The following is a 26720-nucleotide window of genomic DNA, read 5'->3' on the forward strand; positions in this document are numbered from 1 at the left end:
TGGTCGAGTCGACAGGGTGGTGTTCGGTCATAGCTTGGACTCGATGATCTCATCCTACATGGATCCGGTGACTACCATTTCGCGGCTGAAAAGCAAACAACAATCCAGCAAAACCTTTTGAAGAACTGAAAGATTTTTAGACCTTTCGGGTAAAAAAAGAAGAAAAAACCAAACAACAAATGCAATTTGAATGCCCAGCGGAGGCCCCGGCCTTTCAGCAGCTGCGCAGGCCCCTCGCTCGCAGAGCCCAGGGCAGGAGCGCGGCGCGCCTCTCCCCGCGGGATAACGGGGCGGGATAACGGGGCGGGATAACGGGGCGGGATAACGGGGCCGCCCGCCCCGCGCATGCGCCCCGCCTGGCGCACGCGCCGCCGCCGCCCCGTCCCGGCGCAGCCCACGCGGCCCCGGCCCGGCCCGCGCGGCTCCCGCAGGGGCCCCCCCGCGCCCGCCCGCCGGCAGCGGCCCTGCCTCCCGCGGGTGAGTAGCAGCGCCGGCCCCGAGCACTGGGGAAGGGCTCCTCGGGGCTGGGAGAAGCCGGGGCCGCTGTCAGAGGGACTGCGGCGGCCCCCGGGCGGTGCCGTCCCTCCTCCCCCCTGCGGAAGCCTCGCCGCGCCTCCCGCCCGCGGTTGATGCTCCCCTTGTGGCGGGGGCTGGCTCTTGGCTCCGCAGAGTGACAGATACGTGTGACCTCTCGGAACTCGGTGGCTTGCTCAGGGGATGGGAGCAGCGCAGCGGGCTGGGTCCGCTCCCCTCCCTTTCTTTCGACTCTTGTTAAGCAGCCTGGCTCTGCAGCGGCCCCGCCGTGGACTGCCCCGGGGAGCTCCCGGTGAGGGCGGGTAAAGGTCGCTTTCTTCTCATGGCCTGCTCCTGCTCTAAGTTAGGTGTGTTCCCATGTCCTTTCAAAGCAGGAGAAGGCTGGCGTGTTGAAGGCAAATACTCTAGTGTAATGCTGGAGGCACTCTTACCACGTTTACAGCAAAGAATCCAGAAGGATTTCGTTTTGTTATTGCTGCTGTCTTGATTAAATTCAAATCACATTTTCTGTTTTCTGGTTGTCACATTTCAAATACCTCTTTCTAAATTGGGTAGACCAAAAAGAAATCTTCTATAATTTGAAGTGTTTAAAAAGAAACCCTTTTAGCATGTAAGCACAGCTATGAAGTTTCTGCATGCTGTATCTAATGTCTTCTTCCATATTTAATGATTTTCAAGCTGTTTTCAAAAAAAGGCTTTAGAAGAAGACTTTTTATGTAGAGAGAGTTTTTGAGAAATTCCGGTTTTTTCTAATACTAGAAACACTCACAACATTCCCACACATATGGTCAGCCTCTGTTGCTTTTTATTATTTGTGAGATCAGAATGTGCTGTGTAAATAAATGTGCTCTGTAAATGTGGTGCTTTAAACACTCTTACCAGTCCTCAGTTTACTAAACCTCACCTGGTCAATCACTTGGAAACTAAGTTAATGTTTCTAGATGCACATCTGCACTGTAGCTCCAGAATCAGGGCTTTAAGGCCTAGGAGCTTCACCTCTAGATAGAGCTGATCTGTCACTTCAGGGTTTTCAGTTTCATTGAGCTGGGAAAACTAAGTAGAAACTAAGCTTAGATAACTTAGCTGAGAAGCTTTGATCCCATCCATGAGCTACCAGCCTCAGTAGCTTCTGGATGACCTTACCCTTGATCAATAAAATCAGATTTTCAGAGTTCTCCTCTATATTGCATTTCCATTTGTTATGGTTAAGGAACATCAGAGCAAATAAGTTATAGTATTTGCTGATTCTTACTAAACTAGATAAATCAGTTTTATCTGAACCTACTTTCTTTGCATAGGATATTTCTGTTTTGGGATTTGTAAAACTGAAAGAAGCAACCCACTGGGCAGGGCACTGAAACTTGAGTTGTCTGTCCAGAATTATCTAGAGTAATTATCCGCCATCACCCCTTTCAACCACTTTTATTGGGGTTTTTTTTTTTTTTTTTTTTCCTCACTAAAGAAACATTCTTATTTGGGGAAACATGTCAGGAAAAAAAGTTCATCATCTGTACGTTTTTTTCTTCATCTAGTGGAAAGGACAAACAGAAAGTTTCCCTGCACAAAAACTTAAGGGTATAAAAAGAGGTGTAGTGAGGGAGAAAAAAAATCACTGGCAGGTAAGAGCTTGAGACATTCAATTAAGTTTGGGGAACAGATAGGAAAAAATACTTGAGATTTTTTCATAGACCCTTTTTCTTTTCTTTCTTCATGGAGGAGTTGCTTTAAGAAGAACACCTTGAGATTTTGCCTACTGTGATGAATTTCATGCTATTTATTACCAAAAAACCCAAGTTAATTTGGAACAGAGATGATCATAACGGGATGTACTTACATGTATTTTTTGCTTTTAATTCTATATAATTGCTTCCAAACTAAAAAGTAAAATAACTGTGTCAGATTTTTTTGTTTGTTTTGAGAAGGGAACTGGATGCTGAGGAAATACAGGTTTTAACTTTTCCCGGTAAAGCTTCATATTTTTCTAATGTAATGAAGGAAACTACTATCTGATTCATTAAAGGAGAAAGATATCTAAACCAACTCTTTCTTCCTTCTGACCTGTTACAGGTGGTTTTTTTCTTTTAAAATTTATTGAGTAGGCAAGAGAAAGAGCTCAAATTGCTTACATTTTTGGCTGGTAGATCTGTATGTGTAAACAAATGTGGAGTTAGAATCCAGAAGTGAGTCAGAGTAACTGCGTGTAACATCTTAACCTGCATAAAGCTGAAGTTTTTCCTGTTAGATCCAAGCACACCCAAAAGTCCAAGGTAAGATACTTCCTAAGTCTATAGGAGTGACATGTACCTCAGTAAATTGTAATCAGGCTCTTAAAATTTGAAATGTCCATGACAAACACAAAATCACAGCTGTGCTTAGTCTAATGACTGTTGAATCAGAAATGTATTTTTAAAGTTTTTGCACTTGCAAGAATAGACATAACTTCATGTAGCTGTTTCACAGGGCATGTTTGCTCAGTCTGTTTCCTCAATATTGCCCTTGTGCTGTGGCACTAGCATTGATGAGGGTAGTTTACCTGTCACTGTCTCTGAAAAGTAGATCTGAACAAGACTAAATGGCACACGAAGCACTGCCAACCTGTAGTTCTTCAATGCACCTTTTACCGTATATGTGTCTATGCCAGGTCTGAATTATGTTATCATCATTGAGACTGATGTCTGCCCAAAAGAGAAGCCTTTACCATAGGTATCACTTCTTGTTCTAGAAATTTTGCACTTTGATGCTGACCCTGTCTAAGCATAGCAGAAGTTCACAATGTGCTATGGTAGACCAAGGTTTGTCTCAATGCTAGTTAAATGCTAGTCAAGGAGGCTGCTCATTTTTAGTACACTTCAACTTTTAATAGGGAGGGACCCCAACAATATTCCATTGAAAAAATACTTGCTAAAATAGTAACATGGAGCACCAAGATCAATTCCTGACACTTCAGACAAATCACTTAATAATAGTGAAATCTTGATCTAAACAGGAGGAATTGAGTAGCACATATGTCAAGCAAGAATAAAAAGGAACAGTTTCTTTGATATGGAATAGGAAAACCCAAATGAAAGACCTTGTGAACATTCCAATTATAGACATTGCAGTCATGAATTCTTTTTCACAGAAGAGATAAAATCATAATTGCAGAGGTAGTTTATCGCTGGCAGTCCTGTATGTTGTTTAATGAAGATCAGAGGCATCGGGGTTAAATTAAATGAAATACATTAATACATTAGTCAGATGAATAATATTGTTTCCCTAAAAAAAAATCCTGACCCTTCAGAAAATTTCAGTTTGTCTAATGTGAAAATTGAGTTAAATTGCCAGGTAGGGGTAGCATAATGTACTAGAAAGAAGACTGAAAAGGTAAAGAAAAATATCAGGAGTAGTTTGAGTGTATTTAGAGTTAATTTCTTATTAAAGAAAGATGTTCTGTACTCCAAATAATCTCTGACAGAATTCTAAAATTGTGGGATGGATTGTTAGCTGTAGAAAAAGAATCCTGTAGTTTGACATAAAGTGTTGTGAAATCCTCTTAGCCTATATGCTGTAAAATAATTTTCCCTGACAGTAGCCAAATGTATGGTTTCACAATCCAGTTGGGCAAAATGAACATCATTTTCATAGTCTTGCCTTGCTCCATCTTTCCTTTGTTGGCTTTAGTGCTGTGATACTGATTCAACTGAGTCCACTCCCTAGCAAAGTAAAAGTGTATTGGCATTTTTGTGTTGTTTATTTGTGAAATGTTAACAGGGTTTTGCTCTTAAAGTAAATGAGTGACTTTACTGTGAAAACAAAATTAATCCCAAAAGTAAGTAGGAATAGACAGTAGGATGAGAGGATTAATATTGGAAATGGAAGCAGAAGTTCCCTTTGTGGCAGTGTAATACTGCTAATCCAATTCAGGCTATATTGTTAAAAAGCATATTCTAAAATTCCTTATCTAAAATTATCATAGCGTTAGCAAACAGCGTATTGTGACAACTGAGCTCTATGTTAATGCACTGTAACACTGGTAGGAAACTAAGGTGAAATAATTTGTAAGTATTTTGAAATTACCTGTGTATATCTCAGTAAATTAAAATAAGATTCTAAAATTTGGAGGTCAGTGACAGAAATACAAATCACAGCTTTGCTATGTCTAATGACCCTTGAATCAGAAATTTATTCTTAGATTTTCCAGTTTAGTGTTGTCAGTTTTATGCATAATCTTGTTCCACATAATTCTGTGGTAACCTAAATTTTGTTAATCCTTTTCTCTGGTTCTCTTGTGATAATGTCAAACAGGAATTAAAGTTATAAATAAAGTAATCAGGCCTTCCATTACACTGATTTTCTTCCCCTTACTTTCAAGGTTCAAATCTTGTTGTGTACCATTGGTGGTGTTTTGAATTTAGCCCTGGAACGCTACATGAAGTGTCAGGCAGCTGTGACATTGTAGTAACTGGCTGCCAGTGGCTAACTTGCAGGCTTTCTGCTTGAGGTACATCCTTAATGCTATGCTGTTTTGTGTTTACATGATTCAGAAAAAAAATTAGAGTTTTAGATCTGTGAAGTTGCAAAGCATCATGGTTTTGAATTAATTTGCCAGAGTATTTTGTTAATATATTGGTTAACTAAACACAAAGCGGTTGGTCTGAAGCCAATAGGTTAGCCAATAGTAAATAGGTTAGTAAATGAAACCTGTATTCTGAACATAAGCTGTAGTTCAGTCATACCCCATTTTGTCTTTTACTCTTGTTCTGCTGTGTTATTCTCCTTTCGTGTCTTTTGCTTTTTTCTTGTTTTCTTTATTATTTCTACCAGAATAGCATTTGCAAAACATAATAGTTCTGAAATAATGTAACCAGAATTTCTATTTCATGGTATTTACCTGGGTAAGGATAAAAATTAAGTTCAAAAGTAAAATAGTTTATAAAATATTTGAGTCCTTGGTGGTAGAACCTCAGAATCTGACACATGTTCTCAAATAAAGAAATGGGGTTTTGTTTGTGTACCCCACCCCCCACAAAGTCTGTTAGTTATGCAGTCAGTGTATACATCACATTTCTCTCCATGTTATTTCTGTTATGTAGAGATTTAATGAAGCATTTCATACTGCTGAATACTAGGTAGTAAGAAATCTGACTTGAAAATATTTGTCTTTTGATCAGTTGCGGCCAAAATCCTTCTGCTGGGATTCTGAACTATGACATCATGGCAAGATTTCGCAGAAGAACATGCATCATTTTGTTGCTTTTTATTTTGTTTATTTGCTCCATAATGATGGCTTTGAAGACGCTGAGACCTGACAGAGCTGGCTTTGGGGATCCATTTGGACTTGGTTTGTTGCCGGAGCTTCAACAACGGACAGTGCTTTTAGACAGTAAACAGAATTCCCTAAATAGGGCTCAAGGAGATACTGTAACACGTGTCAGTAATTTGCATAGCATTGCTGTCAATACTATGAAGGCATCTATGTCTCCAGTAAAAAAGCTGGAAGAGGAACTGTCTTCTCCTAATTATAACTTTCACATATTCTACTATACTTGGTATGGCAATCCACAGTTCGATGGTAAATATATTCACTGGAATCATCCACTGTTGCCACATTGGGATCCCAAAATTGCAAACAATTATCCAAAGGGAAGGCATACTCCTCCTGAGGACATTGGGGCCAACTTTTATCCAGAACTTGGATCTTACAGTTCCAAAGACCCTACTGTCATAGAAGCCCACATGAAACAAATGCGTTCAGCTTCTACTGGTAATGAATGTTAACGTTTCAGCATGTTGTTCATTTACCCAGCCTTATATATGTGGATGAGCACAACTGAGCCATCCTTCTCTTTTTCTGTGTAATTCAGGAAATGTCTGAAACTAGTAAATGTCTTTATATCTCTGAGTTTTAACCCCCAACTGAAACCTACATCTTTAAAGCCATGTCTGATGAGTGTAACAACAAAGAAACATAAGAATGGTGTTTGTAATCCTGTAGGTACATGTTTTTCATGTCTTACTGCTAAACACTGATAACATATATGGAAAATACAGAAACCTTCACTAGAATACATTGTCTGTGTATTTTATTTTTGGAGATGAATGCTTTAGTTTAAAGAACAGGTTTCAGTAAACCATGCTAACATGCTCAAGAGCAGTCTGTTCAAATATAAGTGGGTTTATTTTTTCTCTGAATGATGTGTGTGCAATAACAATTATGTATTAATTGTTACTGTCCAAAATTACCTCCTTTCAATACAAATTGATGTTCACTTTTTCTAAATAAGATGAACTGTATACATGAGAATAGTCAATATATTTTTTGTGTCTTTCCTTGTTGTTGGGCTTTATGGTCCTTTTTGTGTTAAACTTCTTTAAAATAAGCAGTCGTATAGGCTAATATTAAACTCTGAACAGCTTCTGTAAATGTAGTTGGAGCAACATGACCAGAGCTCACAGCATTATTGACACTGCTAATCACCTTGTATTGAATCTCCTTCATTCACCTAATCATTAAGGTTTAATGTAATTGTTATATTTTGATTAGTGATGTTTACTTGTGTAGTGTTTACTTCTTGGTTGTTGTTATCTTGTGGGTTTTAACCTAACCTTTATTTTGTACAAGGGTTAATACAAACAGGAAATTTCTCACTCTCTTCAGTAATGTAACTCCATCAACAGGAGTAACAAGACTGGTGCAGAGAAATCTCAGATATAAGTTGCCCATAAGCACTGTTTTAGTCTTATCTGAAGCAAAATAATGCATGATAGTGTGATAAAGGCAAGCTTTAAAAGAATCTGTAATGTTTCTCATCCTCTTAGTACAGATGTGTAAGAAAGCTGAACTGCTGGTGGAATAGATGCCAATACTAGGAAAAATGCTTTGCATAATCAATTTTTTTAGTAACTTCAGTTAGTTTTCCATGTAAAACTCAGCAATGCGAATGAGTAGTTCAGGCTTCCTGTGACACTCTTTGTAACATTACTGATAAAGAGTTACCTTTTTCCTGCTGTTATTCTGACTTACAGATTTAAGTACAATTTAATTTGTTCTCTCTCATCTAGATTTGACTAACATAAATCATCAACTTTTGTCCCTCAAGTCACTACTTCAAATACTGCATATTTTTTTAAGAATTATGCTTTGTTCATCTTTTGTGTACTGTGAGGCTGACTATTTACAAGTTTCTTCTTTTTCTGTCTTAGCCAGTGTCTGATCCATGACTGCATCTTGCATTCTGTCACATAATTTTTTTTTTTCTAGCTATTTTGGGGCTTTATCAAGGATCTTATGAAAAAAAGAAAAATGTAAGTGGTTCTTTCAGCCAGTATTGTCTAATGATCAAAGACATATAAGAGATTGAGGCAACAGGAGTCTCATGCAGTGCTTCCCTGTATTCTTCTTATATTTTAAACTTCTTTCCTTATCTATTAATTTCCTAATATTTTACAGATTAATACAGTAGATTTTATTCTTGAGATTGCTTGGGGAAATTTATTTTTTTCCACCAGTCTTTTTTTGTGATAGTCCACTTTGGTCTTTAGTGACTATTCTGGTTTTAAAAATTTATAACACTGTTTTTAGTGTCAAGTCCATCCCTTTTTTTTAGACTCCTGAAGTGGTACATAACTCTATTTTTTAACCACAGGAAAGAAAATGTTTAGTAGTCTTTCTCAGGAAAAGACCAAAGCAAATGTGAATTTAGATTCCTTGATCAACAATTCTGTCTCCTGAACTTTTATGTATTTCCTAAAGGTGTAAAAGAGGATCTTGTCAGATGTATTCAAGATACCCAAATTTGTTGCTGCTGTTCTGCTTTATACCTCACTCATTTGCATTTAGTCCTTTTCTTTTGTGTGAAATAAAAGATAATCTGATAAAATGCAGTAAAATACTGCATTTTGCTTTCCTGGAGCAGACTGTCTCTTGTGATAATCTGTTATTTGTGATTTTCTTTTTGATAAAATGTAGAGAGAATGTGCCTAAGGGTAGTTGAACTCCCTTCTATGTGTAGTGAGCACAAATTTCTGGTTTGGATATTAGGTGATTATGTTTTCACTGTAATTTATGATTTCTTTTTCCTAATTTTGGAATTGTTTGTTGGAAATTGTTGGTCAGAAATGTTATAATGTTAGTCAAGTAGGTAGAATTTAGAATATATACTTTCCTAGCTCAGTAAATTTATTCATGTACTTAAATCATTACCTAGTTAAAAAGAACCACATTGACTTATTCTTCCATATGTTCTGCATTCCATTGTTAGGAAACTACTTCTACATCAGTATTTCATGTACTTCTTTCAGACTTGGCTTCTTTCTGATATTGTTTCCAGCTGCGCATCTAAGAGATCTAATTTGTTTATCTGACAGCATTTTATTTTAGAAGGAAAGGGTTTAGCCTTTCTGAAGAGGTATGTGGTCTTTTGCTTTCTTGTAGAGCATCAGAAAAATTTATAATATGAAAACATGGTATTTGTTGTATTTTTTCTGCACAGGACTGGTAGCATCCTTAAATTATTGAGAGTTACTGAGGCATTTTTGAAGATAATAAATTTAAAAACTAGTTTCACATGCGTGGAAGGGTGGATTACACCATAGTAACTGTACCAGCAAGAAAGAAGGTTGTGGGATTGCAGTCACTACTTCTAGTATTAAATGGTTGTTTTGTAGTAGAGCCAGAGGTACAATGAAGAAATATGGTGGTGAATAAAATTCCATAAGATAAAAATCTCATCACATGCATAGCCATCATCTCTTGAGTGTTCTATAAGCCATGCATCTTGATACTCTCTGACTGTATCGTGGCATAGCTATAATACCTTTGTGGGGAGCACTCTTTTCCTCTTGAACAACCTGAAGGTTGGAATGCTGTGCTGAAAGGTGGGAGGGAACAGCTCTTAAGTATTAGGCTTAGGACACTGAGTATAGATTTCTTCCCTTGACAAATGATCTAACCACTGTTTGTTTTGTAGTCCTATAAACAAAGAGAGGAGTTAAAATCCACTCTGAGAATACTGAGATTTTGTAACTGATTAAAAAGTAATTTGAGATTCTGATTTATATTATGTAGCTTTCACATCAATAATTGTAACTCATTACAATGTTACAGTATACATGTAATATATTAAACAACATGATTTAAAACTCAAGTTTTGTATTTCCAGGTGTAATAGTGCTTTCATGGTACCCACCAGGTATGGCTGATGAAAATGGAGAACCAACTGATGATTTGGTGCCAGTTGTTTTGGACTATGCACAAAAATATAATCTAAAGGTAAAGTATTTCTAAATGCATAAAATAGGAAAGTAATTAGGAAAGTAAACCTCACTATTATACTGCACTTCATTTTGGTCATAGAAGCCATTGAATTGCCCTGGACTTTGGTAGGACCTGAGTAATATTCCCTTGTAAGTAGAATAAATATTATAATCTGCTTTAGCTTGCAGAATCTTAGGCATACTGTGTCTTGTGGATTTTTATTTTTTTTTATTTCTTTTCAGGAAACAATTTCTAAAATAAGACATTATGTTGTTTTTCCAGTGAGTCTTGGGAGATGAGGGAAGTATTACATACTCCAAAATACTGTGAAGTACAATGAGCTATAAACTAAGGACCTTTGAGAAAGAAGAAAGACTATCTTCGTTTTGCATTATTTCATAGCTTGCTAGCACCTGATCATAGAGGTCGGAGTGAGCATCTATGAGTAATAAAGACAGATTTGGAATATCTAGTTTGAATTAATGTCTTTATTCCAGAAGGTACCAGGAACATTTGCCTTGGATTGTAAGGTCAGAGACTCAGGGTTACTTCAGGGCATGACAGGATAGAAAGGCTAAGTTACTGACTTCTTAAAATAGGTGAAATATCAAGTCAGTTAAAGACTACATGAATTGATCAGTAGAATCTTAAATTGTGGTTTGGTTTTTTTTATTTTTAGAATAAAACTTGTATTTTCCTTTTGTTGTAATGGAAATGTGCATTTCATTTTAATCTCTCCCGTAATAAATTTGACTTTTTAAGTAGCTGCATGTGTTTCATCTCTGGAGTGTGCTGTCTGTACTGTGTACTGAAAACACAGGCTGTTCATCTGCTCGGGTTTTAGTCGGTCATGCAAGTTGCAGGACCTCAGAGAAATTTCCTGTCACTTGGGGTAACTTTAGATTCCTTAGCAAGCAGGAGGAAAGTAGGATGAATAAATTGGATACAGAAGTAATTTTGAAACTATTAAAAATATTGTGTGATTTGCATTATGTGACATAGGTTGCACTATCTAATAATAAATTATTAAAAAGACAGAAAAAGGTATTATCCTGCCCCAAAATTTTCAGACCATCTAATGGAGTTTGCTCTCGCCTAAAAGAACTTGTTAACATTCAAGTCACAAAGGAGTCAGGGCAAAATGAAATAAGCTACCAAGGAAAATACAACAGTGTGTAATAGTATGGTAATGATTGGAATGTGGATGAAGCTGCTGTTACCACTTGGAAGAATTACTGGAATACAGATACTCAGTATAGATATTGCAGGAAATGCTACCTTCACTGTAATGTTTTTAAGCATTCTTGCACTAGTAAGTTATTACAGTAAGTGTTAGGAGTCTCAGTAGACCAAAGCCAGTATACAAAATACGTTTCTATTATGTCTGCTAAGTAGAAGTCTGGGAGAAGATATACCCTTTCGATTTGCCTGGTTTTGATAGTTGGAAATGAAACATGAAATTATAGTGTTCTTCAACCTCTACTGTCAAGTCTTAGTGATTTAGTCTAACACTATTTTTCTATAGTTTCTACTTAATAGGGAGATTGGCTCTGCAGTGGAAATTTTCTGCTGTTGCGGAGTTGTCAAAGACATTATTAAGTGCATTCTGCTCTAAATTGCTTCTGAAAAACTTGCTTTGATTAACGTAATGTATTCTGCCATGATTGTATATTTGAAAACAAATTTATTTTTACATTGGAATTCACACATATCAGTTAATCAATTCCTTAAGCTTCAAGTTTGACATTCAGAGCAGTAGCAGTACATTATATTAGATTTAGTTCCAAGAGCTTATTGCTGTTGATAAATCTATAAAATTTTAAATTGAAGTTTTCGTATCCCGTATCTTAAAATGTATTATGACTCTGAAAACTACCCTTGGAGCATTATCTTTAGCAGATTTTAATATATTGGTTAGAAATTAAATATTAAAATGTTTCATTAGTTTATCAGTTCTTTGACCTTCAAGTAGATAATATTTTAATTTTTAAGTTTTGTAGCTTTTTAAGTTTTCTGAAGCATGATTACCACTTGCCGTAGCCTAGGGAAAACAAAAGCAGTGTTCTGTTTTAATGTAAAAAACCTAAGTATTTAATACCAAACGTTCCTGGGATCTGAAGCTTCTGATGTCAGTAGTGCAGGAGTTGTACTAGGGCTGGATTATTCTCATTATGGACTGATGATTTGTTGGGTCTATAAACAACTGTATTTTTTGTGACTGGTACTTACTTCATACAATACCCAGTGCCCACGTATTCAGTAGTGTTTTACGTTTGTGTTGCTCTTACGTTTTCATCTTTCAGGTCACTTTTCACATCGAACCTTACAAAGACAGAGATGATCGCAGCATGTACCACAATGTCAAGTACATCATTGACAAGTGAGTTCTTCCAGATGGTTTCCTTTGGGGTTTCTTACATGCTGGTTTAGGGGACTTCTGCATATTATCTAAAGCTTGTAAAAATACATAAGAATGTCTGCTGAGACTGAAGAGAACTGAAAGGAACTTTGTTCATATTTCAGTGGTGTAAAACTCAGTCTGCTTTGTAAATACTGAAGTGTGACTTTTACATAGATTCTCAAAATTGCTTTCAAACATTCTTTAATATCACAGGTCATACTTTAGTTTAAAGCAGATACTTCAGATAGCAACATGTTATATAAATTAAATTTTAAAAAATGTACATTTTGATAGTGACAAACTAGCAGATGGAGACTTATTGTGTTGACCTCTAATGATTTTAATTTATCTTGACAAAATCTGTACAGCTACTAGTTGTTTTGCTTATCAGTGCTGCTTAGACTGTCTTTATTTCACACTGAATTAGAGAACTGCCCTTCAGAGGAAACTGATAACTGTAGCGCAGTTTGACACTAAGTTACTGTCACAGTTTAACCCCAGCCAGCAGCTAGGTACCACCGGTGCTGCTTCCTTTCCCTCTCACCCCCCAGCACTCGGGAGGTGAATCAGAAAGAAAAGATAGACTTTGTGGGTTGAGATAAGAACAATTTGATGATTGAAACAAAATAGTATTATGATAATTATGTCAGTAGTATTATTAAGAATGTTAATGGAAAGGAGAAGGAGAGAGGGTAACAGAACCCAAGACAAAACGCTCACCGCCTACAGAGCAGTGCCCAGCCCAGCCCTGAGCAATGTTCAGCCCCCTTCCAGGTAACTCCCTCAGTTTATATATGGGCATGACATGCTGAAGTGTGGAATATCTCTTTGGCCAGCTCAGGTCAGCTGTCCTGGCCTTGCTCCCTCCCAGCTTTTTGTGCAGCTCCTCACTGGCAGAGCATGAGACGCTGAGAAGCTCTTGACTTAAGAGTAAGCACTACTTAGCAGCAGACAAAACATAAGTGTGTTATCAACGTTTTTCTCATGCTAAATAAAAAAGACCACACCACTGTACCTACCGGCTACTAAGAACATTAACGTCCCTGCCAAACCCAGGACAGTTAATAATTTGTAGTAATTTAAAGGTTCTTTGAAGAGTTACTGTTTGATACTTCAGCAAACACTGGACTGAAAGTGGATATGGATTGCTGTGTTTCAAAGTCCATGCCCTGCCTTTTTAAATTAGTTTTTAGGACAAGTCTTCATCTCAGATTGTACAACAGTGTTTTCCAAATGGCAAATTTTGTCTTAACGATACTTGTTTGCTTTATAGATATGGAAGCCATCCAGCCTTTTACAGGCATAAGACCAGCACAGGCAGACTTCTTCCTATGTTTTATGTCTATGACTCTTACGTAACAATTCCTGAAATATGGGCAAATCTGTTAACTGTTTCTGGATCCCAGAGTATTCGAAATACTCCATATGATGCATTATTCATTGCACTTCTTGTAGAAGAAAGACATAAGCATGACATTCACAGAAGCGGTTTTGATGGAATGTACACGTACTTTGCCACCAATGGCTTCTCCTACGGCTCATCTCATCATAATTGGGCAGGTTTAAAAGCCTTTTGTGATAGCAACAACTTAATGTTTATTCCAAGTGTGGGGCCGGGTTATATTGATACCAGTATCCGACCATGGAACAACCACAACACCCGGAACCGTGTCAACGGGAAGTATTACGAGACTGCCTTCAGTGCAGCCCTTCTGGTGCGACCAGAAATTATTTCCATTACATCTTTTAATGAATGGCACGAGGGAACGCAGATTGAAAAAGCTGTCCCTAAACGGACTGGACAGGTAGTTTACCTTGATTATAAACCCCATAAACCAAATGTTTACCTAGAGCTTACTCAGAAGTGGTCTGAGAAGTACAGAAAAGAACAAGAACAGTGGCTTATGTGAGCTGGTTTTGTTTCCTAATGCATTGACTGCATTAAGAAAGAAATTGAGAGCTGAGGAATCTGTTACTAGATGTCTTTATTATATCTTTTGAATGTATATGCACTACTACTGAATTTTAATTTTGAAAAGTAAAAAGATTATGAGAATATTAGCAATTATGTCTTACTGGATATTTTAGTTCAAAAATATTCAGGGAAAGCTGTTTGTTGTTTTCAGTTGTTGGGTTTTTTTTTTACTTTGTAACGTGCATGCTGAGTTTTCAGAGCATCTGCATGGGATAACTCTACATGACCAAAGTATAACAAAAAATTGGCACAGTTCCTTACTTCCTTTATTCCTGTGTTTCTAATCAAACTGATGCTGTAATCTAAATCCTCATAGCTTCTTGCAGGATGCATGTCTATAGTGTGTGGAATAATCTACATTTATGCTTTTTAATGCTTTGCACACAGAGTTCTTGACATATGACTAGCTTCTGGTAAAAGCACTGAAGAGTTATGTGTGATGCAACACCACTGGGTTTTGTCTAAAAGGAAAAAAAAGTATTTGAAAGAAAGTTCCAAAGAACTGCTGAAAGATTTCTAGTTTACTTACATTTTTTCTGTTTGGTACATGGTGTAGACTTTTGCAGATTACTGGATACCAACCAGGAACATTTTTTTTTCTATTACTTTGAATTAAAAATAAAAGAATTTTGAATTTGAGTGGAAAATATTTTTTGAGGGGAAAAAACCCCTAAAGATGCAAAAAATTTATTAAAACTTCTATTATTATGTGTTTTCTGCTAATTGACTGCAGACACAGATCTAGTGTGGTTTTTTTAAATGTTTAAAGTTTCTAAACTTAACTTAAATAAACCTAATATCTTACTAGTCCTACAATAACAATAATTGTAGGAAATACTTTTTTTGTTTCTGATTTAGGAGCAACCTAGTTTGGTAGCAATGAGAGCTACTACCTATTTGTTTAATTTGAAATCTGAGATTTCTCTTTTTCATCTAGTCCATTTAGTCCAGAATTCAGAATTGTAGATACTAAAATCTTTCTGTTATTCAGATAAGCACTCTGCCAATGCTACCTGTAAGACTCTGGTGTGGCTGGAACTGAGTATTTTCAGTCCTGAGAATCTCACTTGCCAAATGTTGTAATTATTAACTGGCATTTTTTATGAGGTTTGAAAGGTTCAAGTCACACAGACATACCTCCTCAGCAATACATTTTTTTTGGATTTTCGTAGAATTTAATAAAAAAGCCCTAAACTTTGGAATAGTGGAAATTGCAGTGTTTTGTTTATTTGCAGTAAGTGTTTAAACTTAGCAAAGTGGATTCTTTCTTAGTTGTTCATTTTATTTTTTTAATCTATGTATAAGGTGCTGATCCTGTGTTTTAGTTCATATGCTGAAACTGTTGTGACCACTAGTAACAATCAGAATTCAATTTATTTCAGCAGAACCCATGAAAATGACACTCTTTACTCAGATCTCACTGTAATCTGTCCGTTAAGTGGTAAGGTGAATGGGAGGACTTCTGTTAAAACAGAAACCAAACTACTATGTTTTTTCCAGAGAACTGTCATTCCAAATAAATACAAGCCTGTTACCTCTATAATTTTCTAGAGTCTTTCTGGTATGAAAAAGGTTTGTTTATATATCTCTTACTTATTTACAGTTTAGTTTTCTTGTCATTTCTCTGCAGTTGCTCAAGCAGTGAGGTGTCATCTAATGCCCTTAGCTGCTTGAAAAAATACAGAAATTGCATGGCAGATATATAGCCTGGCATGTTGAAGTGTGCCTCTAGAGTTACTGGAGTCTTATTAATCTCTCTTCATATTTTTTTTAATTTTCCTATTGCATTTCTGCAAGGTCTGAAATGCCTCTGAAAGAAGTGTTTACTAACGCTCGTTTTGTTTTGCTTATTCTCAGGTGGATAAATTGACATAGACATAGGTATGACCACAGTCAAAAAATAGTGTCTGAGACATAAGAAGCACTTGTTAGATTTTTACCACTTCCAAGATAACTACTCCCTTTTTTAAGGAATCTGATATTACTTATTTTACTATAAAGCCCTTCAATAGCTATACATAACTCATTTTTATAATTTGTTCTATGTTTATGCTTTTACAGCCCAGAGTCCATATATTTATTTTAAATGTGAGGGAACAATTAAATGTTTTGCATATGTTACTAAAAAGTCTTCTGAAATCAAACCTTTCCAAAGGACAAGTCTCTTTGTTTTCTCTTTGCTTAAACTTTTGTCATCCACTGGTCTTTTCTCACTGTAGTTATCTGAGCACTTTACTGGTCTTGACAACTTTGCACTCACCTTTCAGCCCTTACTTTCTGCTGGTGGCAGTTTATTTTCTTTGTGACTGTGAAAGTCACTCCTTTGTTGCTGTGTATAGAAACATTTGAAATTTGTCGTAGGGTATTGTACAACTGAGGTGATCTGTCTTGTTTAAAATACAGTTTATGGTAACAATGTAATGGATCTTCATTACTCTGAAAGACTTTTGTAATTGCTGTAAAGGTATCATTTAGCTCTTGCCATGAAGTGATTTGGGTCATGGCACGCTGATGTCTAATGGGACCTTTAGAAGAATTTACAGAATTTCTGTAGAAAAGAATGAAAATTAAGTGCCTAGAAATTCATCACCCCTGAACACTTACTGTGCTTTTATGTGCTTGATGTGTTTTAAAACATAAATGTGCAACTTCACATACTATTTCAGAGTTGAGAATTGAATTTGATGATCCTAAGGAAAGCTGATGGAATAGCAGCTACTAGAACTACCCCACTAGCCTGACCCAATACTTTCTCTGTACTTAAAGCAAATCAGTGTGCTGCTTCCTCTTATAGGGAGTGGAGAGTGTTGCTTATGGACTATTGCTGCAGCTGTGATACTTATTTGAAATTTGAGTAAAAATAGGTCTGTGGGAAAGGGTTTGTACAAATGCAAAGGAATAAGATTGTTACAAAGGCACAGTTACTGGGGCAAGGGAGGAGAAAAGTTAATGTATTTAAGAAGGTGGTTGCTTCAAGGTTTAAGATTACAGTAGGGAAAAAAAAAAGGGACTCCACTGTGCAACCAGACTTTAGAGGCAGGGAAGCACATTTGTAATGATTTTGAGATTTGAAATAGATTTAAGGAATATCCAGATCTTATTTCACTTTGGTGTCCTATGACTTTTACTTCTTGGCCAACTGAAAAAAATACTGTAATGACTGTTTTTAATATTTTTACACTGATTAAATGCATTGATTCATCTTGTTATTTCGTAGTACTTAGAGTGATATGGGGAGATTTAAAAGAGATCATGCCATGGTATGCCTCTGCAAATACAGAAATACCTGAAGTAATCAATCACATACTACTGACCGAGTATCCCCAGGGGGTAAATGGTTTCTAGACAAGTAGCAAGTCCTTGTGGTAAAAGAGAAAATATTTTTAAAAGAAAATCTATAGGTTCATTTCTGCTTCTGTCAGTTATGATCAAGTAAATTATTTTAGTTCTGTGAGCTGTCTCAGAACTGAAGCTTAGTGCATCAACTCTGAAATAAGAATGTGTATTAAATCTTGTATAGTAGCGCATGTTTCTCAGATCTCTAATCTTGTACTGAATGTTGTGGGAAAACACGTGCTGATGCTGTTACTATTTTAGTGGCAAGCTATAGATCATTGTGAATATAGTTTCTGCAGTGATGTTCATTGTATTTGTCTAGTGCATTTCTTTTGAGGTGCCAGTGATTTGTCTCTTAAGAGGTTGTTGAAGCAGGAGGTTCTTCAGTGAAAACATTTTAATATAAAACTTGATATGTATTTGCTCTGCATAGTTTGAATTAACACATTAACAGTTCTTGGATTCAATTGAAAACATTTCTCAGGAGTGTCTTCAGCTCTGTTGACAGTAAATGGATCTCCAGGCACATGGATAAGGACTTCCTGTTACTTGGGGCACTTTTTTTTCTGAATCTTGTGAACCTAAAAAAGAGGAAATAAAGCATTTATAAACGAATTATTTGCCGCTTAATGTAAGATGAAAATCTCTCTCCCAGTCCTCCAAGTACTTGTCTTCATCCTTCTACTTGGTTAAAATTGTGTTAGTGTTTCATTTCTTTTTATCTTTTACTTTTGACCAGCATGTTAAATGTTCTATAAATTTCTAAAGTGACTGTATTTCTAAGATTTCATAGTTGGAATATTCAGTAAAGAGAATCTACAAGATTAATGGCACGGCAGAAAAGCCTGATGTGAATTTGATATTGTATAGGTGAATTTGTTGTGAATGGATAGTGTATCTTTGATATGCATTGAACACAAATAAAAACTGCATTTCTTTTAATACCCTACATGACTGTGACAGAGATGAATTTGCTTACATAAAAACAAAAAAAATGTGTGTGTGTGTCTATTTAGATATGTGCATATACCTGAAGTCATTATTTTTAAAGTACTATATTGTAATAAAATTACAAACTGGGTTCTGCTACTTTTAAGTAAGCAGTGGTTTTAATTCCCTCTGATATTTACAGAAGACCTTTTTGCTTATGTATGCTTTCAGGAACAATAAATATATGCCCAAAAATTGTGATTTTGAAAGGAGTGTGTGATAGTGGGGTCTTTTAATAATATGGGTTTTGAAAGTTAATTTTTATTTTTCTATTACTATGTGTGTGTAGAACTTAGACTGAAAACAACAGGCTTACCACAATTTTTTAAACAGACAAGACTCCTGAAGTTTTTAGGTCGGATTTTATTGCATCTTATTAGGCTGCTGAGTTCACTACTGCATAGTGTTGCAAGTGTCTTTTGAGTCCTGAGGTACAAGTGTATGTTGACAAAGTAAAGCTGAAGTTTGCAGTTCATACTAAAATTTAGGAGGGATGGGTGCACAAATAATTAGCCTTGCAGGAGAATGGTTTACAACGGATTATTACAGAAGGGTGAATGAAGTATTTGTTGCATTCTGATAGTATATTGTGCTCTTCAGGTATGAAAAGTCTGGAAGGTAAGTGTTGCCATTTTATTTTCAGTGTGGAATTACCTCCTTGGTGTTTGAAAAATGTGTTTTGTTTTTCCAGCAAACTAACTACACTGGTATGAAAGAAATTAAAGCTAATTCACACACATAGTATTGTGTATTTCTGTAGTCAAGTCAAATATATTTTAAAATGTATAATCACCTCATATTTCTTTTGGCGTATCACATTGTAAGTGACTCTGCTATAGTTAAGGTGTTTTGCTCCACAGTGCAAAAATTACCTGAAAATTTTCTGTCTCAGGAGATGCAAAAGGTAATCAACACAAGGTCTATTTGAAATTTGAACTTACGCACATACCTGTTGTCGTGGGTTCGGTTTGTAACCGGGCGGAAACACCAATTTAGTGTAGTGGTTTGGTCCAAAATACTCATTACTGTTTATCTGCTGTGAGATAAGAATTAGGAGAAATGCAAAGCAGGCACCAAACTTGAAAGAATATAAAGAAGTTTATTAACAGACCTAAAAGAAGGAAAAAAAAAAAAAAAATACCACCTTCAGAACTCTCTTCCTCCCCCCACCTTCCTCCCTTCTCCCACTGACAATGTGAAAAGACAACCCTTAAGATGTTCAGTCTGTTTACCACTGCCATAATAACCTTGTTCAGTCCATTTAGAAAGAGAAGTCTCTTCTTGCTCATGCTATGAAAACATTATCACAACGAGACAGCCGCCCACTTCCAAATATTGTTCAGTCCATTCAGGAAGAGGAGTCTCTCTGCCTGCATGTGAGTCCCTTCCCCCTACTTGCAGCTTTTCCTGGAACTGCTTTTGAGGGTCCACTCTTGAAGTTTTTTGGGGTACAATTTTAAGGTTGAGCCGTTCAGAAACAAAAACAGAGGCCCTTCTCCTTCCCTGGGAGCAAAGGGTCTTCATCATCTTCATTGTTAGGACTATCTCTGGGAGCATCTCTAGGAACTGAGGTTTCTCCTTTCCCATTTGGAGCAAAAGTCCTCATCTGGTTCATCTCTCCCTGTCCAAACTTCTCATGAAATTACAGCTGCGTCAGCATCTGCCTATCTCAGCGCAGGTGCTTTTGCTTACGAGCTGAACACTCCACCCCCCATATCTTCATGGAATTACAACGGGATACTCTGATATATCATAGTTTCACAACAGAATTTCAGCTTTAAGCATCTCCTCTCTCTCTTCCCTCAGGTTTTCAGCTCTTCACAGCAATAAAAGGGTTAATCTCACCTCGGCCTTGCAGCTTTGCAGCTGGAATGTTGAATTTTTCTTATCGCAGTGGAGAGGGGGGAGAGCCGAGCCGCTCCGGCTGCCCACGGCAAGGCAGTGGGGGGGGTTCCACGGCTGGAACAGGTCCATCGGCTCCAGGATGGCCGTGGCCCGGCCCGGCCTGGCCCAAGCAGGGCCTGGCCGGGCCCACTGGGCCCTGCTCGGGCCCTGCAGCCACCTGTGCCAGCGCTGGAAACGAGAGAGAGCTTGGAGGGGGAGTTTGCCTATTCTAAGTGTGGATCACAGAGGTGATCACAACTTTAAGTGGGTTAAAGAATTGTCCATATTCAAACTGGCCAGCTGATAGGTTCTATCAGGTCCCAGAGGAAGCTGTAAGCACCCCTCAGCAAGGACATCCCTTCCGGGACTATGCTTGCTAACTTATGGCACCTGTAATGGACACTTTACTAGGAGACTTCTGAGAAACTTTGGCATTTTAGTAGATAAAATATCTTCCAAGGCGTTTCATGTCACTTTATGTGAATTTAGGAGAAAGAAGAAGGAGATAACAATGAAAAAGTATTTATTACCTGTTCATCTAATCTGATCATTTTCCGTACAGTAAATGGGATGTATATTCTAAACATTCTTTATGTGAACAATAAATAAGAACGACTAGTACATTTATGTTTGTTTTCTTCAGCTGGGCAGTGTAGATAGAGGAAACAGTGACACAACAAAAAGCACATATATCTTTCATTTTTAAACTTCAGTTTAGTTACATTTTTAAACAACATAAAATGTGTGAGCTGTGAAACTAATGGAATATTCAGAAGATCCCTGCAATAAAAATCTGAAAAATTAATTCACTGACCCAATTTAGTGATAGATTCAGAGTAAAGTTATCTTGTAGCTATCATAATGTTTCAGTATTTTTCAAATAGAAAGCTACAGTCTGTTAAGCTGGAGTCAAAAAAGAAGTAACAGGTGTATACAGTGTGATGATCTTATGGCGAATGATGAGAATTCTCTTTTGTATATTCCATTATTGGTATTATTCAAAGCTGGCTTAGCACATTCAAAAATGAGCGAGTTTTGTTAAATTAATTTAGATCTTAGAATATGTGTGTGCAAATGAACACACACACAATTTTTTTCTAATTTCTTTGTGAAAAATGCAGCTGCCCTTGTATGGATAGAAAAAAATCTAGAGCAGTTTTAATCAGTTCCCAGATCTGTGCTTGTCAGTGTTCATGGTGTGATCCAGAGTGGCTCACTTCTTTATCCTAGCAGTTGTGTGGATAGTCAGAAGTAATCAGAGTAGTCAAGTTCATTTCCTACAGCCTTTTATCTTAAAATATGGGTAAAAATCTTCTGAACTTTTCAAAACTAGAGGGTTGTAGAAATGGTTAAATGAAACTGTTTTCAACATAGATTATAATACAGCAAAAGTATACACTAGCCGACTAAAATCCATATTGGAGAAAAATAAATGTTTTATTAGATAATGTTGATGCCTGCTATTGCATTCAGAGCTGATGTACCACATTTAGGAAACAACCTTTTTTTAAAAATTTGGTATCTACTTAGAGTATTTAAACATTTTTATTTAGTTAGAATAGATGTTTTTTAAAACCTCAGAGGTGTATTCTTCTCTCCATAGAACCAACACAATGACAAGCGGTTTGTTGTTTTTTGAGGAGGGGGTGTGTTTTGTTTGTTTTTTAATACATGGAAATGAGCACTGTGTATCTGACAGCAGGACCTTGTCTTCAGAGTTGGTTTTATAACTTGATGTCATTGCTATGGAAACACAGCACAGTCTCTCAAGACTTAATTTCTCAACTGCAGTGTGATTCAACAAATAAGAAACAGCCATAACTTCAGTTGATTTTTAGAATACTAGTAGAAAAATAGGCGGTTGGTTTGTTGTGATTTTAATGGAAGTTTCTTGAAAAATTCTAATACACTATGGTAGAAAATACTTTTATCATAGTGCTAAGATTGACTGCTCATGAAGATCAGATAGCTAGTTAAAGTTTGATAAGTATGATTTTAAATATGCTATATGTATTTCAATAATACAATATTTCATAATACTATTACTACTAATCAAAGTAATAATGGTGAATACTTATTTTTAAAGGGGAAACTAAAGAAGAACTAAAAAGGGCTTTTAAAGAAGCCATTAACCTCAGAAAGCAATGTTAATCAATGAGAAACAGTAGATTTTTCAGGGGAGAAAGAAGTATCTAGCCATTTACTTTGTGAGAAGCTCTGCTGTCCTTATTTTGTCTCATATATATGATTCTTGGTGAGTACACAAATTTTATTCCAGGTGAGTGAAGAACCTAGTTTCAAAAAATAAAATACATTCTGAAAACATAAATGGTAAATCATATTGGTAGTACTCGTAGCATACCAAAAGTACGTATGCTTTGCTCTTTATGTCCAACCTTTGGCTGACCAACTTCCTGATCTACCACTTCACTTGGAATTTTTTGCACATATTTGTACTTTTTTTTTTTTTTTTTTATGAAAACATTGGGGAACCAGTACAAAGCAAAATTTTAAAACTCCATTGCAGTAACATGACATTGAAAAAGGTAAGCTGTATAGAACAGAGGAAAGTAGTTAAGAGATGTCAAAATTACAAAATGTCTGGAGGCTTTATGCAGGCAGTATAACCATATTCAGATTATTACATCAATCAAAAGATTTTTAAGATGCCTGGAAGAAGCTCATGTAGTTAAAGAACAGAATAAAGAAAAGTGCTAGAAATAAAAGATATCTTTAAAATGCAGATTCTGTCCAAAGGATCAAACCAGAAAATAGCTAAAGTTCTGGCATTAATTCTAAAGCTAAAAAAAAATCCCCTACCAAACTTGAAGGAACAACTTCCTAGACCTAAAATAATAAAATAATAATTCAGCTTCCCCCGTCCATCCCCCAGAAGTAAATAGGAGGCAAGACATAATACAATAGTAAGGAAAAAATACCCAAACAACAATTTCTAAGACCTGTATACTAAAGTCTTCATTAATGCTTATTTCTAAAACATGTCACAAGCAGACAGAAAGCTGCTAGTGTGCTAGTAGTGCTGGCAGATAGCAGAGCAGCAAAAGATCCCTTGGATGTTCGATAAAGCAGTAGTAGAGAAGTTGAAAGTGTTTTGTATCTATGTTTATTACAGAAGAAGTTAGAATTTTTCATGCTGGATCCAGTATCCATTGCTCAAGAAATATCCTAATCAAGAAATTAATTAATCAAGAAATATCCTATGTTGAAGTGTCATAAAAGTGATCTTTTGACTGGATCAATAAAACAGCAATAAATCACCCACTCTAAATTTTACTCATTCGAGGGTTTTCAAGGAACTCAAGTATGAAATTCTTAACAATGTGAATACTTTGTTGTTTAAGTTAAGGGTAGGCACATAAAGGAAAGGGGACAAATGTGGTATAATATTAAGAATACTTCTAGGAGAGCTGCTTGGAACTGTAAACAAGTCTGAAATTCATCCTTGATTTTAAAAAATAGGAAGAATAGACATTTAAGACAGATGTATTGAGCAATATCAGTGTAGCTTTTCCAAAGCAAACTCATGCACCACAAATCCATTACATTTTTGAAAGTATAATTAGAAGTGTGGTCAAGGATAATAAAGCTTCCAGCGAGGTACTTGGCCTTCAAAAGATACTAAATTGGTACATAAGTAGAGGGAAGAACTTTCAATAGATTACTTGCATTAAAAGTTAAGAAACAGATAATAGAAATATTAAACTTTCATAGCAACAGGCAGGTATTTGTTAAGTAACAAAGAAGCCTGTTGTGGTACTTGTGCTGTTCAGAAAGTCATTTAAAAATATATGTGCTAGTGCTAAACAATTTCTGAAGATAATCAAAATTAAAACCCTAATTGTGTAATAGTAATTACAGAGTAGAGTAACAAATTGGGTGATAAAAGAGCTGGAAAACAATGTTGACCAATCTTTATCAGTACATACTGTACATGCACAAAGCTGTACTATGTTATAGTGGTCTCCTACTGCTTCAAATAGATTTGGCTATCCATTTGGTTAGTACTATTAAAAAAAATTAATCTCAAAGATAGTAAAGAACAAATATATTACTAGGAAAGAAAGTTGAAAATATCACTATACCATTGTAGAAATGTGCATCATGCTTGCATCTGGAGTACTGGTTACTTATCCCCTTTTTAAAAAAAGAACTGAAAAGAGACATGGAAAGATTATAGAAATCATAGTGAGAGAGAGTTGAACCAAGGAAAATGTGAATTAAGAATGCTCACCTTCAAGAAAAATTGTTCTTTAGAAGGCGCTGGCGGACTAAAATCATTGAAGGGCATAAGGAAAATTAATAGTGAACAATAACAATTTTCTATTCCTTATGCCAAAGAAAGGTCATCTAATTAAATTTTCAGATAATGTATTTCGACAAAGATTAGGAAATTGGGTTTTTTTCACTCAATATAGTAAAATTATCAAATGTACTGCTACAGGATAGTGTAGAAATTGAGAGTATAATAGGTACAAAGTCACAATAGCATTGATCAGACTTCATAAGCAGGGTAGTCCAGGTGCAACTTTTGCCTCAAAAACTCTCTAAACAACTGTTTGTCAGCAATCGAAAGTATTTTTGAAAATAAATGTGAGTTCTCTTTCATGTAATGCTTTAGGTATTTTGCAAGACATTGTTTTGACTTACGTGTGAAAATCAGAAATGTCTTCATCTGTTTCTGAAATTAAGGATATTCATATTGGAACGCAAGAAACTGATTTAGTGGCAACTAACTAATATTTTCGTTTTCTTCTTTCTGTAAGGTTGAAGGTTGCTGGCTTTAAACTCTGGACCATCACAGGCATGAGTTTAGCACTCATGCTGTGCTAAACTAATGCCATTTATTCTTAAAGATTTTAAAGGATTGTGATGTTGCTGCTTATCTGTCATGAAAACTAAACCCCAAAGTCTGGAGATAGACCCCACGTGTTGCAGAAAGGTTCAGGCTACCTCTGTGTAGCTTCTTCAGCCTGGTGCTACAGATGATCAGTTTGATTGCAGCAAGTTGTGGAGCTTAGAAGAGAGACTCTGTGGTGTTAGGGGCCTTTGAATATAGATTATAGATGTAAAGAAGGAGAGAACCAGAGCATTAATCAGAGGGCTTCCAGGGGATCCAGTACAGAAGATTTTAATTAAATAAATATATAATTTGCTTTATAACCCCACAAATTTCAGTTTAGCAGTGGGGAACTTCGCACTAGTTAATGACTCTTTTCCCTTATATACCCATTAATGTTTATATATTGAAATTCACCTGCAACTTTATTTCATGATAAATCTCATAAAGTATTTTTCCAGAATTCATGCAGTTCTGCAAATTGGCCTGTGACTAATCCTAATTCATGAAAAGAGTAAATAAATTCTTTAATCATTATGTCAGAACTTTCTGGACTGATCACTGCTAGTTACCACTTATGGTAAAGCTAGGTAAGTGACTGTGGAATCACTCCTAGGAGATTTTGGTGTAAAATAAAACATGGCTTAAACTATCTTCAGCTACATCTGAGGTGAGAAACTGGATTGAATTAATTCAGTGGGAGTAGAAATATGTTAGGTCTTCATTGGAACACAGCATTAAACAAGCAATGTGAGACCATTCATGTGTTGCGAAGTAGCAAATTCTTTCTTAAAGTGAAATGTTTTCAACCATATTTCTTATTCATCCAAAGGCTTTTTGACAAATCTACAAAACCTAATGATCAGGCTATCAGTTTTAACAACTTACTATTTAGCAAATGTGTTCTCCTGAGTTTAAATACTTTTTTGTTCATTATAGGGACCTATATTGTTTCTTTTATTTGTATCAGGAAGGAAAGAGGGATTGAACATCCCATAATGCACCTTGAATATGTGTAATACAGAGGAGTATGGGGGGATAAAAAGGGGTTGTTGATAATTATATGCAGATCAATTCATACTTTTATCTGTCTGAAAATGTAATGCTTAAACAAACTTTCTCCATGGTAATATGCTACCAAATGTTGTACAACCAAATCTGTTCAGGAAACACGTAAACACCTCATGATACTGAAAAAAATGTGCTCTTTTCAATTATATTTATATTGTCCTCTACATATTTGCCAAATGATACGACTCTGTGTTCACAGGTACTTAGATCTCTTTTTGTAATTTGGAATCTTAAGTACATTCCTGTGCCAAGTCTGTATTGATGAAAAATATATAAAAATTTAAATATTTAGGATTGATTGAAATACATAGAAAACCCCTTAGGTCTAGCTTGCAAATTTTTTATACTTAGCAGGATTTTAAAAGTTTTTTCCTCAGCCAATATTCATCCTTCAGTTAAGAAACCTATGACAAGAAAGTGAACAAGCAGAGAATGC

General features: G+C 36.1%; 1 protein-coding gene across 1 annotated transcript; it reads left to right on the top strand.

The window, feature by feature from the left end:
• The first annotated feature begins 415 nt into the window (after nt 1-415).
• MANEA (mannosidase endo-alpha) lies at nt 416-18430 on the top strand. Its single transcript, XM_048297659.1, has 5 exons — nt 416-477; nt 5685-6277; nt 9675-9784; nt 12073-12149; nt 13444-18430. The coding sequence occupies exons 2-5, from the start codon at nt 5728-5730 to the stop codon at nt 14078-14080; spliced, it is 1374 nt and encodes a 457-aa protein (XP_048153616.1). The 5' UTR covers nt 416-477; nt 5685-5727; the 3' UTR covers nt 14081-18430.
• The last annotated feature ends 8290 nt before the right edge of the window (nt 18431-26720 follow it).

The sequence above is a fragment of the Corvus hawaiiensis genome, chromosome 3 (assembly GCF_020740725.1).
Source record: "Corvus hawaiiensis isolate bCorHaw1 chromosome 3, bCorHaw1.pri.cur, whole genome shotgun sequence".
NCBI classification, from domain to species: Eukaryota; Metazoa; Chordata; class Aves; order Passeriformes; family Corvidae; genus Corvus; species Corvus hawaiiensis.

Excerpts from the sequence above, each read along its gene's own strand:
- MANEA (XM_048297659.1), top strand. The coding sequence starts at position 5,728 with ATGGCAAGATTTCGCAGAAGAACATGCATCATTTTGTTGCTTTTTATT. Across the intron at positions 6,278-9,674 it reads AATGCGTTCAGCTTCTACTG|GTGTAATAGTGCTTTCATGG; the intron begins GTAATGAATGTT and ends TTGTATTTCCAG. Across the intron at positions 12,150-13,443 it reads GTCAAGTACATCATTGACAA|ATATGGAAGCCATCCAGCCT; the intron begins GTGAGTTCTTCC and ends TTTGCTTTATAG.